This window comes from Colias philodice, chromosome 25 (assembly GCF_061535455.1).
Source record: "Colias philodice isolate Cphi_HAF_F1 chromosome 25, ilColPhil1 Martin Lab GWU primary, whole genome shotgun sequence".
NCBI classification, from domain to species: Eukaryota; Metazoa; Arthropoda; class Insecta; order Lepidoptera; family Pieridae; genus Colias; species Colias philodice.
The window spans coordinates 940,349-956,366 of NC_143110.1; the positions used below are offsets into that span (position 1 = coordinate 940,349).

General features: G+C 34.8%; 2 protein-coding genes and 1 long non-coding RNA gene across 3 annotated transcripts in view; 1 reads left to right on the plus strand and 2 right to left on the minus strand.

The window, feature by feature from the left end:
* Positions 1-516: 516 nt before the first annotated feature.
* LOC149477154 (uncharacterized) lies at positions 517-14,164 on the minus strand. Its single transcript, XM_089710625.1, has 8 exons — positions 14,107-14,164; positions 13,350-13,491; positions 3,147-3,224; positions 2,693-2,837; positions 2,082-2,195; positions 1,261-1,422; positions 844-969; positions 517-615 (listed from the first exon to the last, which is right to left on the minus strand). The coding sequence occupies exons 1-8, from the start codon at positions 14,162-14,164 to the stop codon at positions 517-519; spliced, it is 924 nt and encodes a 307-aa protein (XP_089566751.1).
* LOC149477155 (lewis-type alpha-(1,3)-fucosyltransferase-like) lies at positions 5,608-12,936 on the minus strand. Its single transcript, XM_089710535.1, has 2 exons — positions 12,026-12,936; positions 5,608-5,869 (listed from the first exon to the last, which is right to left on the minus strand). The coding sequence occupies exons 1-2, from the start codon at positions 12,934-12,936 to the stop codon at positions 5,608-5,610; spliced, it is 1,173 nt and encodes a 390-aa protein (XP_089566661.1).
* A 1,074-nt stretch (positions 14,165-15,238) lies between the features above and the next one.
* LOC149477156 (uncharacterized) overlaps positions 15,239-16,018 on the plus strand; it is a 145,457-nt gene continuing 144,677 nt past the window's right edge. Inside the window, exon 1 of the long non-coding RNA XR_016317612.1 lies at positions 15,239-15,378. This is a non-coding gene — a long non-coding RNA (uncharacterized LOC149477156). The remainder of the gene's footprint in view (positions 15,379-16,018) is intronic.

A 16,018-nucleotide genomic window follows, 5' to 3' on the forward strand; every position in this document is an offset into this window, starting at 1 on the left:
GAAAAGAAAGAAAGAAAAGAAATTTATTGCCAAAAAAAACACAGCCAAACACATTATAAAATATCTTAAAATTAGGCAAACGGAGACAGCCTCAGCAAAATGCTGCACAAAAGCAGCGCTGATTTTCAGGCTGTACCGGCGATTGCGGTTCGTCTTAATATTAAAAAAGAATTAAGTCTAGGCAACTTAATTAATTAGTTAATTTTTAATGGCAACCCTTTTAACTATAAATAATATTCAATGATGAAAATGTCTGTGTTAACCTTAGTGTTAACCAAGGTGTTAACGGTGATAATGTTCAAAAAGTAGCGCGGTCACAGCGTTGAATTCGAGGTTGAATTTGACTGATTTTATTGTACATATTTTGAAACTTACGCTAGTCCTAAGCGCTAGTCATTCACTTTACCAAAAATACGCAAACCCGGTAATAAGTATAGGAAAGGTGAATTAAGTAGTTAATAAAACAAATGTGTAATGCAATTATTTTATGAAACATGATTTATTTTTTTAACACAATTAAATATCAACTGGAATAACATTATCACCGCTATCTGCACTTTCATTAATATCTTGATTATTAAGTATTTTGTCGATCCATGCTTTACTGTAGGAAACCTGAAAAAATAAGAAGAATATTATTTCTCTTCAATATTAATTAATCATATTGTTTGTATGTACACTTAATTTCTAGGTACACGCTCTATTTATAAGAATTAAAAGCAGGCAAATGTTTTGCTTTTTGATAAAAATAAAAGGTTAGGTCCCGTTTTACTCTTTCACTATATGTAGAACCCTTGCAAAGTATAACAAAGTACTGTAGTGTACTTAACTAACTTTACTAACCTTAGCATAAACTCCTGGTTTGGATTTCAATGCGCACTCTTCGGTACCAGAGAATAGAGCAATACCGTGTAACGTGCCCGCTCGGTTGAGGCCGCTGAAATGGACGGCTGGGTCTCCTGTGTCACCCTGGAGAAAAAAAAAAACACGCAAAAAGAACGTTATTTGAATTTGAAGATTTTAAAAGTAAACTGGATTTGCTTTTTGGTAAAGAACAGATTTAATCTAGTTACGTGAATTCAATTTGCAACTGAATTTCACACTGTTATTACTATGTATATTAATTTTGTCACTTAACAATCGATCATTAAATACCTATAAATTCTTTATATATTTTGCCACTATGTATTGTAAATAAGTAAATGTAATAATTATGGTCGTGACTATCGCTAACAAAAGTTTTCTTCTAAACAAACGCACCGCACACAAAGCGACCCCCTTCATCACGCTCTGCAAACACATGTGGTCGTGCTGCAGTCTATAATCATTCCCGTACACTTTCCTGCATTCACCCCGCGCCATCTCCTTTACAATCATGCGTCGTAGCTCCTGGTTCTCGCCTTCCCGAATCTGTCCTGTTACCTGTCAAAGGTAAGAAATTTGTATAAAAAATAGCGATTTTGAAAAGGATTATCCACGTACCTAATACAGTACTACTACATATACATACTTCAGTAGTGGTAATATGCATGCCATGCACACAGTTTCATTTTTATTTTAATTGATAATTGCAAGACGAATGCTTGAGTTTTGCGTAAAAACATTCAAAACAGTTTCTTTGTAATACGCGACGTTGCCGCGCGAGAAACGCATGAAGAGCGCATGACGCGACTTTGCCGCAAGATGAATGCACGACGAGCGGCTTATGCGACGTTGCTGCACTTGGAACGCACGACGAGCGGCTTATGTGACGTTGCCACGCCACGAATGCATTCAGACGAGCTGCTGATGGGACTTTGCCGCAAAATGAATGCACGACGAGCGACTGACGCGACGTTGCCGCTCCGTGAACACAGTTTTCAATGTTTATATACCTATACCTCTGAGACTTGTTCGATTATAAAAATCGTTTAGATTAATAAATCTAAAGGTAATAACCTTACGTATTTCTATTACATTTTTTCCCTATTAATTTTCTACTTTTTGACTTCACCATTAATTGTTACTTAAACTTATTATTCAGTGGTCCATTGTATATCCGCAGACTAAATCTAGAATTTTCCAAATCGTTTATAACTTACCACAGATCCAAAGCCAGTAACTATTGTTTCGCCGAAGAGGGATGGAAGATCTGACCCAGTACTTGCTACCGATACAACTTGTACTCTGCTACTTAACATTATTGGGATATTCATCTGAAATAATTTAGAAATCAGATTAAAATTTTAACGAGACATTAGTTACTGTTGAGAGACTACCTACTACTGGCAGAGAATTGCATACGAAATAATTTAAATTTTTTATTTTGTTCAAAATTTACAGAGATCCTCTTATAATTAATAGCTTATTCAACGTGAAGAAAATTGTGTTATCAGATAGGTTTAAATGCAAAGTTAGTACCCGCTAATAATAATTGTTAAAAGTTTGCTGTAGGTACTATACATGGATTTGTATCTCCATAATTGAAGTGAATCTTCTTTATCGGGGTTAGACAAAAATTTAGTGTAACATTTTTGCGTTACGCCGTACGCGTGACATTTTTGCGTTACGCCGTAAGCGTGACATTTTTGCGTTACGCCATACTCGTGACACGCATACATTTTTTTTAAATAGTAATTGTTAACCATACGCAGCACACTATAATTATTAAAATAATAATCTTTTATTTTGTAATCTAAGATAATGAATATACCTTGATCATAGCCAGGTTATGTTCAGGATAGTACTGATCGGTCCTATAATCCGGGTGCCGTCTGATGTCCGTGACCGCCAGGATTCGACCGCCGAAGTCGCGGAAAACGGACCCCATGCGTACGGACACTTCTTCTTTTGATACACTGAATTAAGTAGGTACGAAATACTTTAGAGGAAAAAAAAAAGCTCGTAGACACAAAAAAGTATAAAAATATTAGTCTTAATTTTTAATAAAAAAATGTTTGTTGTAAGTACCTAGAAACTAAATTTTTCGATATTATTTCAAGAGATAATAATTTTTGAATGAAAAACTATTTTAACTTACTTTGGATGTTTTGTATTTGTTTGTTTTTAATATCTAACCCACCCGAATTATTTAACAATTTTTTATCCCAGTTTTACCACTTATGAAAAATATGTTTCTCAGTCTTTTCAGAATATAAATAACTCACTAATCGAAACATTGTGCTGCGGTCAGCACCCATTGCTTGCCGACTATGGCGCCCCCGCACCAATGTTTACCGTGTAACCTGCAATGTAATAAAAACAAACAATAATTGTTTAGCCAGTTCATAAATACTGGTTTTCTCTGTATTTTTTTAAACTTGCATAATGCACTATTCCATTAATTTAATTTCAATTTTCGAGTTAATTTGGGAAAGAAAAAAGAACTGCCGGATGGGGAACCTCACCTTTTTTGTAAGCCTGATAAAGGCATAGGTACAATTTCAAAATAAAATACTAGTTTCTTAATTTTACTACGAATTTTATTTCCAAGTTCCATAACAATTAAAACAATAAATCGAAACAGATATTTATTCACACAAAAAATGGATGTATATTTATTTATTTATTTATTATGACACTTTATTGTACATATAACAGGAATTTAAAATAAGAGAATACATAAAATTGGAAAGTGTACAATAGGCGGCCTTATTGCTTAAAAGCAATCTCTTCCAGGCAACCATAAAAATAAAGGACATGTAAGACATTGGTAAAAAGCGAGGGCGCATCAAAAAGATTTAAAAAAAAGAATAGATAATACAAATAATTCATTACTAATTAGTATAGTTCCTATTATGGGCATATTTTATCACAAAAAGGTACATTGTTATTTATTATTAACTATAATATATTGTTAAATATAATTGAAAAAATTTACATACCTAGATAACTAGGTACAAAAAGTGTATGTATGGTGATGGGCGGCATACTGACAAAATATGAAAGATTTATCTATAAAATTTTAATAGGTAAGTAACTAAGTACTATATATTTTAATTATTAAAGTAATTGAATAAAACACAAGTCGCTAGATAAGTAGGAAAAATTAAATAATAATATTATCTAAGATCTTGACTACTTAAAATAAGCTTATAACTAAATAGAAATAGTTATTTGAGAGGTTTAATTATTTAATCACAAAACTTAAAACTAACATCACAATAATATGAAATATTATTGTAATACTGTGATAATATTATAAGTAGAAAAGGTGTTAGACCGGGAGATACTGACACAAAATTTCGAGTCATTTGTAACAAGGATGGCGGTTCTACAGGGGTCTTAGTACGCAATGACAAAAAGAAAAATGATGGTGTGAACGCTGGTACCGGTGGCTTAGTCGCGTGGGCGTTTGTCGAACTCGTCGGAAAAATAGCGAAAGTCAAACGATTTGTAACACAAAAATTTTAGAATTTACCGATAGCCCATAAAAAAGTAGTAGGCGGTAGTGTCATGCCATACTTTTCCGGTGTGACTTACAGCCCGCCATACCGATGCGAATGTGTTGATTTAAATAAAACAATCATTCAACCATTTGTACCAGGCTAACTTTTGCACAGGTAACTATCGTCGTGCAGCCATTTACGAAAATCGCCATGCCATACTTTTCGGACGATTCCAAATGGTCGCCATACCGCCGAAAATCTGCAAAAAATTTTTATTTCGCCAAACTTTTTGTACCAGTATTGCATTTGGATTTTTGGAGAGTATTTGATAAAATGTGACCATTATTATATTTGCCATACTTCTAGTAGGGGGAAAAAGTGCTGTCATACTTGAAAACTTAATTTATTATTAATTTATATAAGTGAAGATTTCCAACACATAGATCTTTGAAATTTTGTATTTATATTTGTTGATCCTCAAACTTACAGGAAAAATAAGTGCCATACTGTTACAAATCGTTTGACTTTCGCTATTTTCCGACGAGTTCGACTAACGCCCACGCGACTAAGCCGCCGGTACCAGCGTTCACGCCATCGTTTTTCTTTTTGTCATTGCGTACTAAGACCCCTGTAGAACCGCCATCCTGTTACAAATGACTCGAAATTTTGTGTCAGTATCTCCCGGTCTATGTAGACATAAACAGAACATATTTTTATCTTCAAAAACGGCACACCACAGAGCAAGTAAAATCGGCACACACACGTGACACAATTAGACGTCAAAGTAAGGCCGGATACTCACGTGCCTGCCGCAGGGGCAATATTGTCCCTGCTTGCCATCACATTTTTATTAAGGAGCCAAATAAAGGTTCAATATCAAAATTGCCCCCGATGCAGGTACGTGAGTAGCCGGTTTAAGATAGCATGATTCAACCATTGTGAGCTAAATTAGCTCATGTAAAATGTGACTAATTAGCTACACTCACAGTGCTAATAACTTATCTACTTCTTGTTACTTATAATAACAACGACTACAAATAAATAAAAAAGAGCGTGTGTGTCACGCGTCAGAAGTGAAACTTCTATGGCAAGATTCAAAGGTACCAAAATCGTCACCTTCGGCCTTACTCCATGACGTGACGATATTGCCATAACGCAGCCTTGAAATTTTACTCTCAACGCGCCTAAAGTTTCACTTCAAAATAACGCTTAGAACAAATTAAATAAGTAGGTAACATTTTCATAAACAGTTCTCTTCGTATCTTACACCATTCCACCATGTCCTGAAATACTTCCATACACTTTTTTCTTCCAAATTCCTATTCATCATTTCACACAGTCTACACGCGTTGAGATGATCAGCATCTCTATAAACATAGTGGTTACGCCATCGAAAGAACTCGTAGTAGCGAGTTTTGTTGCCCATAATATCGAAGATAGTTTCTGCTAATCTTTTTGGACCTAGTTCTATTGCATCTAGGTAACTCCCTGCTGGTAGAAATCTGAAATTAGATAAGTCATGATTAGCATAAACGTAATCATAAAGGGTGCCACAGTAAGAAAGTTTTGAGGCTTGCTCATAGATTTATCTTGAATTTTGAGCTTGTTTAAATATCTGTGATAAATTCTGCGGCTTAAAATTGTCAGAATATTTCGTTTTAGTTATCAGATGAATAATCTGAAAGAACGATCTCCAATGAGTCACGATCACGTTAAAACTAAAAGGTTATGTAAATGCAGTTTGGGTATCATTTTATTGGCCCTAGATCATAACAAAACTTAAAGTTCATTCATTAAGATAGTGCAGAATTATTATTACACTAGCTGTTGCCCGCGACTTCGTCCACGATTCGGTCGTTTTTCGTCATTCGTCGTTTAAAAAAAATACGTGACACTTTATTTTTGAATGTTCTTAATTGTCTCTTATAAAATTTAACTACATTAAAATTGAATACTCTGATAAGAAAATCTTAAAATCATCGAAAATCATAGACATCGAATATCTGAGGAAAACATGAATGAATGTGATTTAAATTCTACATTTCTTAGTAATTAAAATAATAATCTAAATTAAATGTAGATTAACAGTTTGAGCGCACCATTATAGAATATGTACCTAAGTAATAAATTACGTTAGTTTACATTGTAACTTTACTAAAAACACGATGACTTTCTTTCGCGCTCGGTACCACAAACTAAACATGTTTGTGGTACGTGGCCCGCGTCACTTTACCCCCCACGAGTTCCCCTCCGTTGCTATGCGAAAATACATTCGTCGCCCTACTGTAGGAAAAATTGTAATACTGCGGCCTGGGCGTTATAACACGCTCAGGGAATTCCTGAGTGCTGATAGACTTCCGTCTATCGGCATTTATACCAATTTTATATTAATATCACCATCTTGAGGAAAAGCTTCTAATGTCGATTTAAAACGCATATATACGGATTAACCTGATGAATTAACATGTTCTAAAATTGTGAAATGAGGTTAGTTTTAAATTCGAGAAATATTGATTTCTTGTATTCGATTATTCGTCGTAGTCGAATACAAAATATATTTAAAGAAACTTAGGTTGGCCTTCAGGCAAAAGGGATCCTATCAAATGATAAACTTGACCTTGTATCTTAAAAGTAAGAATGAAAGGAGCATCTAATAATTGTTGAGCACCAAAGGATCATTTAAAACGCAATACTATAAGAGCTAATATTGTCTAAGAACTGTTTAGATTGCACATGTTCCTCTAAAACTTAAAAGTAGTGATTTCAAAGGTTCCGGCGTATCTTCAAACGAAAGCCGACTCCTTACTCCACTTTAAAGCATTACAAAAAGAACATACTACGTTAATATCGCCTATACAGAAGATGATCTGTAATCAATTGTGAGGTTATAAGCAAACCCACTTTTATATTATTTTGTCGGACCACACCACCGAATTTGTAGATTGATCTTCTATGTTTACCTCTAAGTCATTAAGACTATGTCGAAATCTGTTTGCAATAAGACGGGCCTCTCGCTATTCGTCCGTTTAAAGAGACCAATAGTTTCAATTCTTAATCTTTCATTAAACAAACTTATTAACACGTTCGCTGCGAAACAGGGCTTGAAACACCCTGTCCGTGTCTCGTCGTTATAGCGGTAGGAAAAAACTTAAACTTCTCTGTCGTGCGGGAGGCATAACTTCCATCTGGTTCAGTGTAGGAAAGTGATATCTATATATCTGAGATGTGCTATTGATTCCTAGTTCAATGGTATACCGACCTTAATACCGGGTTTCTTAGACCTCGTGCCGCACTGAACTAATAAAAATTCTAACACAGTGCGGAACGAGGTTGCGAAAACCTCGTACCCCGCGAACCTCGTACCGCACCCTAAGCTAGCTTCACGCGGTTAGTGTTGTGCAACACATCCGAGACTGAGCACGCGACGAATTACGACTGCTGCCGATTATGTTGAAACGTTGCCGAAAAAAGTTAATCAAGGAGGAAGATGAAGAAAAACCGGGTGGTGAAACTCTAAAATCTGAAATCTGAAAAAATATTATTGCTTGGCCTGTTTTAATGAAAAACATCCATAAGTTTGATAAATAAATACAATTAAATAAAGTCGATATTTCTTTTCCCATCACTAAATTATATGAAAAACTGCTATCGTTCAGTGCGGTATGGGGTACATCAGATCCCACATTTTATTTTACCCATAGAATCTAAACTAACTAATCTAACCACGGGCGACGCTAGATTTAGGTTAATGAACTCATTGTTAATAATAATCACTACAAAAGCCGCACACTTTGTCTTATTTGGCGCCAAAAAAAGGATTTTGATCTCCTACGGGCGGTGGGGCTTAATATGCCTCGTGCCGCCACAATGTCTGGTATAGGACAAGGTTTAAAACTACCCGTAACGCAGTAATGGAAAGTACAGATATATCTGTGCCGCAGTCAACGTGTTAATCGTTCCTGTCTCAAATAATGGTAATATTCGCGTCCCTACTCTAGTCATTGCTTATGCTCATGTTCATCTTCGAGAGATCGAATAATATTATGGTGCACCCTATTATTTGTCAAACGGTCTTCATATTGATTATTGAGTAAAAGTTTCAGAATTCTCGAGATAAAATATGACGATCGTGATCAGCTGTGAGACGTAATTCCCTCTCAGTGAGGGTTTCGGTCTCACGGGATAGTACAATATGCCATTTGCGATCAGCTGTGAGACGTTATATATACCCTCAGTGAAGGTTTCGGTCTCACAGGATAGTACATGCCGTTCGCGGTCAGCTGTGAGCCGCAATTCTCGTTGTGAAGCGGTTTCAGGTTCGGCATAACACATGTTGTTTTCGGTCAATAGTAAGCCTCTTATCTCTAACGATCCTTGAGAACTCTTATTTCTCATTTTCTTAACTTTGCTCGAATTTCGATATATAAAGATTTTTTAGGTGGCACTGATGCGGGTGAATAAAAATTAAAACGGACTAAGAGTGTTATAATCTCAATCATCATCATCAATACATATAATAAAATTGTGGAAAAGTGATGTCTGTACAATTAAAATATGTAGAAAAAAATTAGCAGGTGTTATTATTATCGAGAAATCGAGAGAAACCATTTTTTTCTCTTAAAAGCTCCCCCCCTCCCACTTCCCGAACTCCGATTGACCGTAATTTATTTTTCCTTACATTTTTATCATATCCTTTTCTAATGGGTTTCATCCTACTGCGATTTTTTTTTGTTTAAAAAATTATCTACCCTGGTGTACTTATAGGTAAATTTTCCACATAAAATGTCCTTTAAATTATGTCGTATTATATTTTTAACCCCCGACGCAAAAAGACTGGTGTTATGTGTTTGACCGCTATGTATTTCTGTGTGTGTGTGTGTGTCTGTCTATGGCACCGTAGCTGGCTAACAGGTAAACCGAATTAGATGCGGTTTTTTTTGTTAGGCAGAATATTTTCCGACGCTGGTTCTTAGATAAAGTGTATCAAAATTGGTTCATCCACTTATTATACCTACATAGGGGTAAAAGTGGGAATGAAAAAAATGAAAGTTATAATTTATTTTTAAAGATCGTCGGGAAGTTTATGAAATTATTTATTTCTTTTTCTATACACTTTTCTTCGTCTAAACGGTTTAGTTACGTGCTCTCTCTCTCTTCAGCCTTTAGTTACGTGCGTGAGACAGGAAAGATCTAATTTGGATTTGTTTCTGGATTTGATAAAAACTGAGTATCGATTAAGCTGATCAGTGGCTACTGGCTACACCATAGATTATTAAAAACATCCGTTTAAGAAAGGAAGGATATAGAATTTGCTCCTCTCCCCCCCCCTGGTTCCTAAAAAATAATATGACATAATTTAAAAGAAATTTTACGTAGAATTAGTTAGGCATTTCTTTTTTGATTTTCGATATTATATACTAATCATAATTTTTAATTACAATATGTAGTAACTATTTGGTATAGGTTAGGCATTTCATTTCTTGATTTTCTTTAATAATTTGGTACGTAAGTTTTTTAGCTCAGTTTAGTAAGAAATTTTAATAACAATTCTTTTAATTATTTATGGTAGTACAACAGTACAGTATGGTTGTACGTATTTACTCAATAATTGTGTGTTAAGTAGTAATTCAGCATGGGCGTAGCCACGGTGGGGCTGGGTGGGGCGCTTACCCTGGCTTTGATCTGGTAGGTACTAATTGTGAAGGGGAGTGGGCGTGGGCGTGGGATTGGGACTGAACGTGGCATATGGCGTGGGAGTGCGAGTGGGCGCGGGAGTGGGAGCATGAAAATAAAAGTGATTTTTTATTGTTGCCCCACCCTGAGCCCATGGTCATAGGTCCCATAGTCACTATTCCACGCGAACGAAGTCGCGGGGACAGCTAGTAGACAAATATAATCAGAAAGCTTTGAACTCCTAAGCTCAACCATAAAAGATAGACATTTATGATGTCGGGAGATATTTTTTATATAATATGGAGAACATTTCTTTCATACTTGATTTCTGTGTAGCTTTAACCATTAAGATACACGCATTAAGAACGCACACGCGACGAAAGCTTAAAAATGGAGTTGCTGCTCTGCTCACGAATATGAAAAATAATTGTACCAAGTTTCGTTTAAATCCGTCGAGTAGTTTTTGTTTCTATAACGGTTATACAGACAGACAGACGGACAAACATTTTTGACGTCGATGTCGATCTCTAATCACCTCGTGATAGTTATTTAGGAAATATATTTCATGTGCAGAATTGACCTCTACAGATTTAATATAAGTAGGTATACATATATTTAGATTCCAATTTCCATGTAACGTTAAATTCGACTATATAATAACTAACAGACAACGCAGGTTACTCTCGTTTCCGTAAGTTGAGGCGGCTACATATTCGGTCCTAATAACATGACTTTTTGTGAACGAAACGTCAGCGCGGTTTAATTCGATGGCAACACCATCAGAAAAAAGGAAATATTTTTAACTTTGAAAAAATATTATGATTTACACTATTAATACTATTTTAACATTAACACAAAATATAAGACTGTGAGTGTGTAAAAATAAATCCAGCTAGTTTCACATCACACTTATGTTTATAATTAGGTATACGACATGAAAATATATTAATTACCAAGCAATAATCATACAGATAAATACTGAACAAAAGTATTAACAGTCAAAGTATATTTTTACTAACAACATGTAAATGATGAAGGAATAATAATTATCAACGAACTAACCTTTTTGTATTAGAGTCCCGCCTCGTGATCGAATTATTAAAACACGAAGATTTTTAAAAATGTAACCAATGAACACAATCAATATTAGATTAACTGTAATGGTATAATATACATCTACCCTCACTTTTAAAAATGTAGTATATTCACACGAATTATATAAGCGCACCTTATAGGGAAGGGAAGATTTATTATGGGTTAAAGAGTTAAATAAATAAATAACATAATTATATTTAAATTATTAATTTTTAACATTGTGTTCAGTAGTGTTAACATGTAAATTGATTTGATTTTTACGAAATCTCATAGATGGCGCTGAATCAAATTTGTCTTTATAGTACTAAGATTCATTAAACAGTTTCTCTGCCCAAATAACGTAAATGACGTAGTTTTTATAGTGTAAAGCTAGATAATAGCATGGCTTACTCAAAAACAACATTTAAACATGAGTCTTTAGATTGTACGCTGTCGTAGTTCACGGAATACGTAAGAAAAGTAAAGGTTCACAGCTCCTCCCCCGGAGGTGATAGCATGATAATATGTTTAAAAAAACCTCACACGACCTGTTAGTAATATTCATGCAAAATTTGAAGTCAATCTATGCAGTACTTTTCGAGATTAGCTCGGACAAACATACAGACAAACAGACAAACAGACAAACAGACAAAAATTCTAAAAACTATATTTTTGGCTTCTATATCGATTATAGATCATGGATTATGTATTCTTTTAAAAAAATATTCAATGTACAGTTTTGACTTTCCTACGATTTTATTATATGTATAGATATTTCTCTAAATGTTCGAAACGAAGTTAAAAATAACCTAGTTATATCAATAGAATTGATAAACAATGTTCAATGTATTCGAAAAGATTTCTATAGGTACTTATGTATGTGTTGATAAATATTTTAATTTATTACTTGCCGTGAATAATCTGCTCCTCCATACACTACAGGAACTGCATAGTTATTTAACGCTGTCAATAATTTTTCAGTAACATAATCCTCCGCAAACGAATTCTCGAAAGACAAATAGAAATGATAGTCGTCTTCAATCATCTTGAAGCATGAGTTCGATTCACTCAACGGACAACGAAGCGTTCCACACCTACCATATATATCCACTGTCCAGCCAAATTCACTCAGCTCTAGGGTAAATTCTTCTACATAATCTTCTCTATGACGTTTCGTTGAACAATGCGACACAAACCACGCAACCGCTTTTCTTTTCTTACTCAATTTTAACCTTAATTCATCATCTACAGGGTCCATATTTTCAACCCATTTCATGTCAATCGCTGGGCCAACTAGATTGCCTTTCACATCGTAAATGCTAATATAACCCCACTGGAAATCGGAATCCAATTTATATGTCCATGTCCGATTGAAGTAGCCGTCTAGGTAGTCGTTGCAAGCTGGGAAGAAGTCAGGGGATTCCATGGCTCCAAAGATATACTTCTGTTTAGGCGATCGATCTTTTGGCAGCTGAAAAGCCCACATGTTCACATCTCTTCCATTAAATGCTATCGCATCGAAATCACTTTGGTTTAGGAAATAATTCTTGTCATCTGTTACGAAACAGTTGCGATATTTGCAGTTGTACTTGACGAAAGCAGAATTACCTTCTCCCATGTAATCGAACGGTGCACTAAAACGCCTGGTCCATTGTAAAATGTACTTTAATTCCTTGTGATTGAGGTAGGATATGTCCTTTCTGTTGGCTCGAATATCGTTCAAGCGATTGTGGTAAGTATAGAATAAAGTAATAGCGTATATAATGAGGATTAGAATGAATATTCGAGTAAAATATCTTAGTGGACACAGAAAAATCGACATGGTGTCCACTAGCGTCCGACTAATACTGACCTTATCGATACTGATAAGATATTAAGGTGTTTTATCTACGTACAGAATGCGAAACCAGTTTATTAGTATAGATTGCGGTTATATCTCATCACTTATCATAGTGCAGTTATTAGAAATTTATTAAATTTCGATAGAAATTGGTTTGCACTCCGGGAGTGCCGGCAGAAGTGAAAACTTGATTATTAACGTTGAGCATGTTTGATATTTTGGAATGGTATCCGTCTTACGCTTTTTCGATCAGGGTCACGTGTCCTGACGCGAGTTTAAGATTTTATACCCATTACAGAAAAAGTGCTCAACGCCGCTAAAGAAGTTTTCACTCAATCTAAAACAAAAATATTATGTAAATTTTCGTACTCTTCCATCATCCATGTCTTAATTACCTTATAGAAACAGTGTAAGGGTAATCTTCCAGACAAACGAGCCCCATTTCAGTGGTCAGACGCTTCCGTCTAATGTGGGTGAGATCTTCCTCCATTTTTGGCGGGAATTCGCATTCCATTTCCGTCTTCGATGTTGTGTAAGCTTCAAAGGAATTGGTTTTATTAATTGCCTTTTTGGTAATTAACCCCTGAGTAATTAGGTGCAAAATACTCGAATTTTACGTTTGTTTATATTACGCAATGATTTTATAGTAGGTAAGTATTTTGTTAACTCAGGCCCCGGAACCACAGACAATCGAAAATCTATTGTGTCTGGGACCGATCGGGCCGCTTGGGGCTCGATGGGTTAATACTTAATATTATTAAACGCAAATTCAAACATTTATTTATTCAATTAGACTCCTTCTAGAAGCACTTTTGAAACGTCATTACATAATATGATCTACGGAGAAGAACCGGCAAGAAACTCCATAGTTGCTCTTTTTAATCATGTCATTATTTTCTTAAGCCTGGCTATGTAGGCAAAAAGATTTACAATCGGGTTCAACCAAAATAAACATTCATCCAATTTATAGATTATAAATTATTATCATTGCCAAAAATATTATTCAAATCAATTTAAGAAGTGTTTTCTAGATATACTTATCTATTATTATGTCTGGTTATGACGTCTTCAAATTATCTTTGGTTTAATTTTTAAAAACATTTGTAATGAAAAATATTACTAGGATTACGTTATAGGTAGATAAATACTTACCACATCGCATCAATTTTAATAAAGAAACAGCCACAAATAGTGCTCTCCATACAGCCATTTTCTTACATTTTGTAGTACCTATTACTACTATAAGGTTTTTCATTCGATTCATTGCATAAGCCATGTTTATTGAATAAAGCATATGTTTGGAAATTTGAACTATTGTTTGAGAAATTGTGTACATTTAATCGTTTTATTGATTTTTCTATGACCAAATTGCAAAGGCCTTAAAAAGCTTTATGCAGTATGCTATATTCAATTTCAATTTATCACAATATACAATTAATATTCATGTAAGTAAAAGTATAAAAATATAAAAAGGCTAATAAAACAATTTATACTAGCCAATTTCTATATCTGTAGGCATGCAGGTAGATGTTAGGACGTAGGCATCCGCTAAGAAAGGATTTCCCGAAATTCTTGCGGGAACGGGGAAAAACGGATGCACGTACAAAGTCGTGGGTGGAAGCTAGTATACAATATACTTGGTATTCATTTTTAATTGAAGTAAAATGTGGCTGATTGGCCACATTTCGACGTGCCGCTTTCCGATATCTATCCATATCTTTTACTCATAGGCAATTTGTGAAATAAAAACAAAATAATAATAAAAATATCGATTATTGTTTCCCATATTATCGCATTACATTAGATTACACAGTACATATTGTTGGAACGAAGTTCCTCATCGCGTTGCGAAAGGGGGCTAGACGGAAAAAATTAAGACGAAAAGTTGTAACGACACTTTTTGCTATAGTTGTAAGCAGTGTGGCGTGCGCGTGTTGCTCTATCTATCTCTCTCTAAAACTTCGTTCCATCCGGGTGTAATTTGAATACACCTAAAGCTTTTTTTATTGGTTATATGTACAAAAAGCATAAGGCTGCGTGTCAGCTTGCTATCCATAACAGCGCTGTTTTTCAGTCACCCCTGATAATTACAGGATGCCAATATTATATTATGTAGTAACAAGTTTATATTTATTTATTATTAACCAAAAATACGCTTCTAAAAACAGATTATATAAAAACAAAGTAGGTACAGTATAATGAGAAAAAAAAATGTGTGCGTGTACTAGTGTACACACGTAAGAAGTGAAACTTCTTTATGACCTTATTTTTCAAAAAAAAATTTAGGTACTATACAGGGTGTCCCACTATTGGTATACTAAGCGCGAAGGGACTTGTAGTTTTGCATACACTGATCACGTAAAAAATACTTAAACAACAAAATTACGTCAAAATTTTTTTGCTAAATTTTTCCTGAAAATCCATGTTTTCTTCTCTAGCTTCGCGCAGCGAAAACATAATCTTAAACGATATCTCACATGCGGGTGGCAAATTTGGGCGTGTTGCTTGTTAGGGGTGTACACATAGAGTTTTAAGAATTCATCTATCCGAAAAATAAATGCGTCTGGAATTTTATAAGTATTTTTTACGTACTCAGCGTATGCAAAACTATAACCTCCTTTGAGCTTAGTATACCAAAAGTGGGACACCCTGTATATGCAACTTTACAGAAATACGTCAATCACGCGTGGTAGGGATAAAAACAAGATGGCGCGTAACGAAAAAATGTTACACAAAATTTTTTTGCAACCCCGATAAAGAAGTTTCACTTCAAAAAGACGGGTTGCACTCCGGGAGTGCCGGCAGAAGTGAAAACTTGATTATTAACGTTCAGCATGTTTGATATTTTGAAATTGTATCCGTCTTACGCATGGAATATAAGGGCTAAAAAAAAATAAAAAATGTTGTGTTGTTTTATGACACCACGGTAAAAGTGAAACTGTTCGAACGGTTCCGAACACTGCTTTATACCTACTCAGCAGCCGACCGTCACGCTACATGCGCTACACAGACCAAAAAGTTTGAGACGATGTAATAAAAGTTTCACTTTAAAAAAAAAACCCGT

Coding starts and splice junctions, on each gene's coding strand:
- LOC149477155 (XM_089710535.1), bottom strand. CDS start 12,936: ATGTCGATTTTTCTGTGTCCACTAAGATATTTTACTCGAATATTCATT. Junction 5,870..12,025: donor GGAGGAGCAGATTATTCACG/GCAAGTAATAAA, acceptor ATCTAATTTCAG/ATTTCTACCAGCAGGGAGTT.
- LOC149477154 (XM_089710625.1), bottom strand. CDS start 14,164: ATGGCTGTATGGAGAGCACTATTTGTGGCTGTTTCTTTATTAAAATTG. Junction 970..1,260: donor AGGGGGTCGCTTTGTGTGCG/GTGCGTTTGTTT, acceptor TTTTTTCTCCAG/GGTGACACAGGAGACCCAGC. Junction 616..843: donor AACCAGGAGTTTATGCTAAG/GTTAGTAAAGTT, acceptor TTATTTTTTCAG/GTTTCCTACAGTAAAGCATG.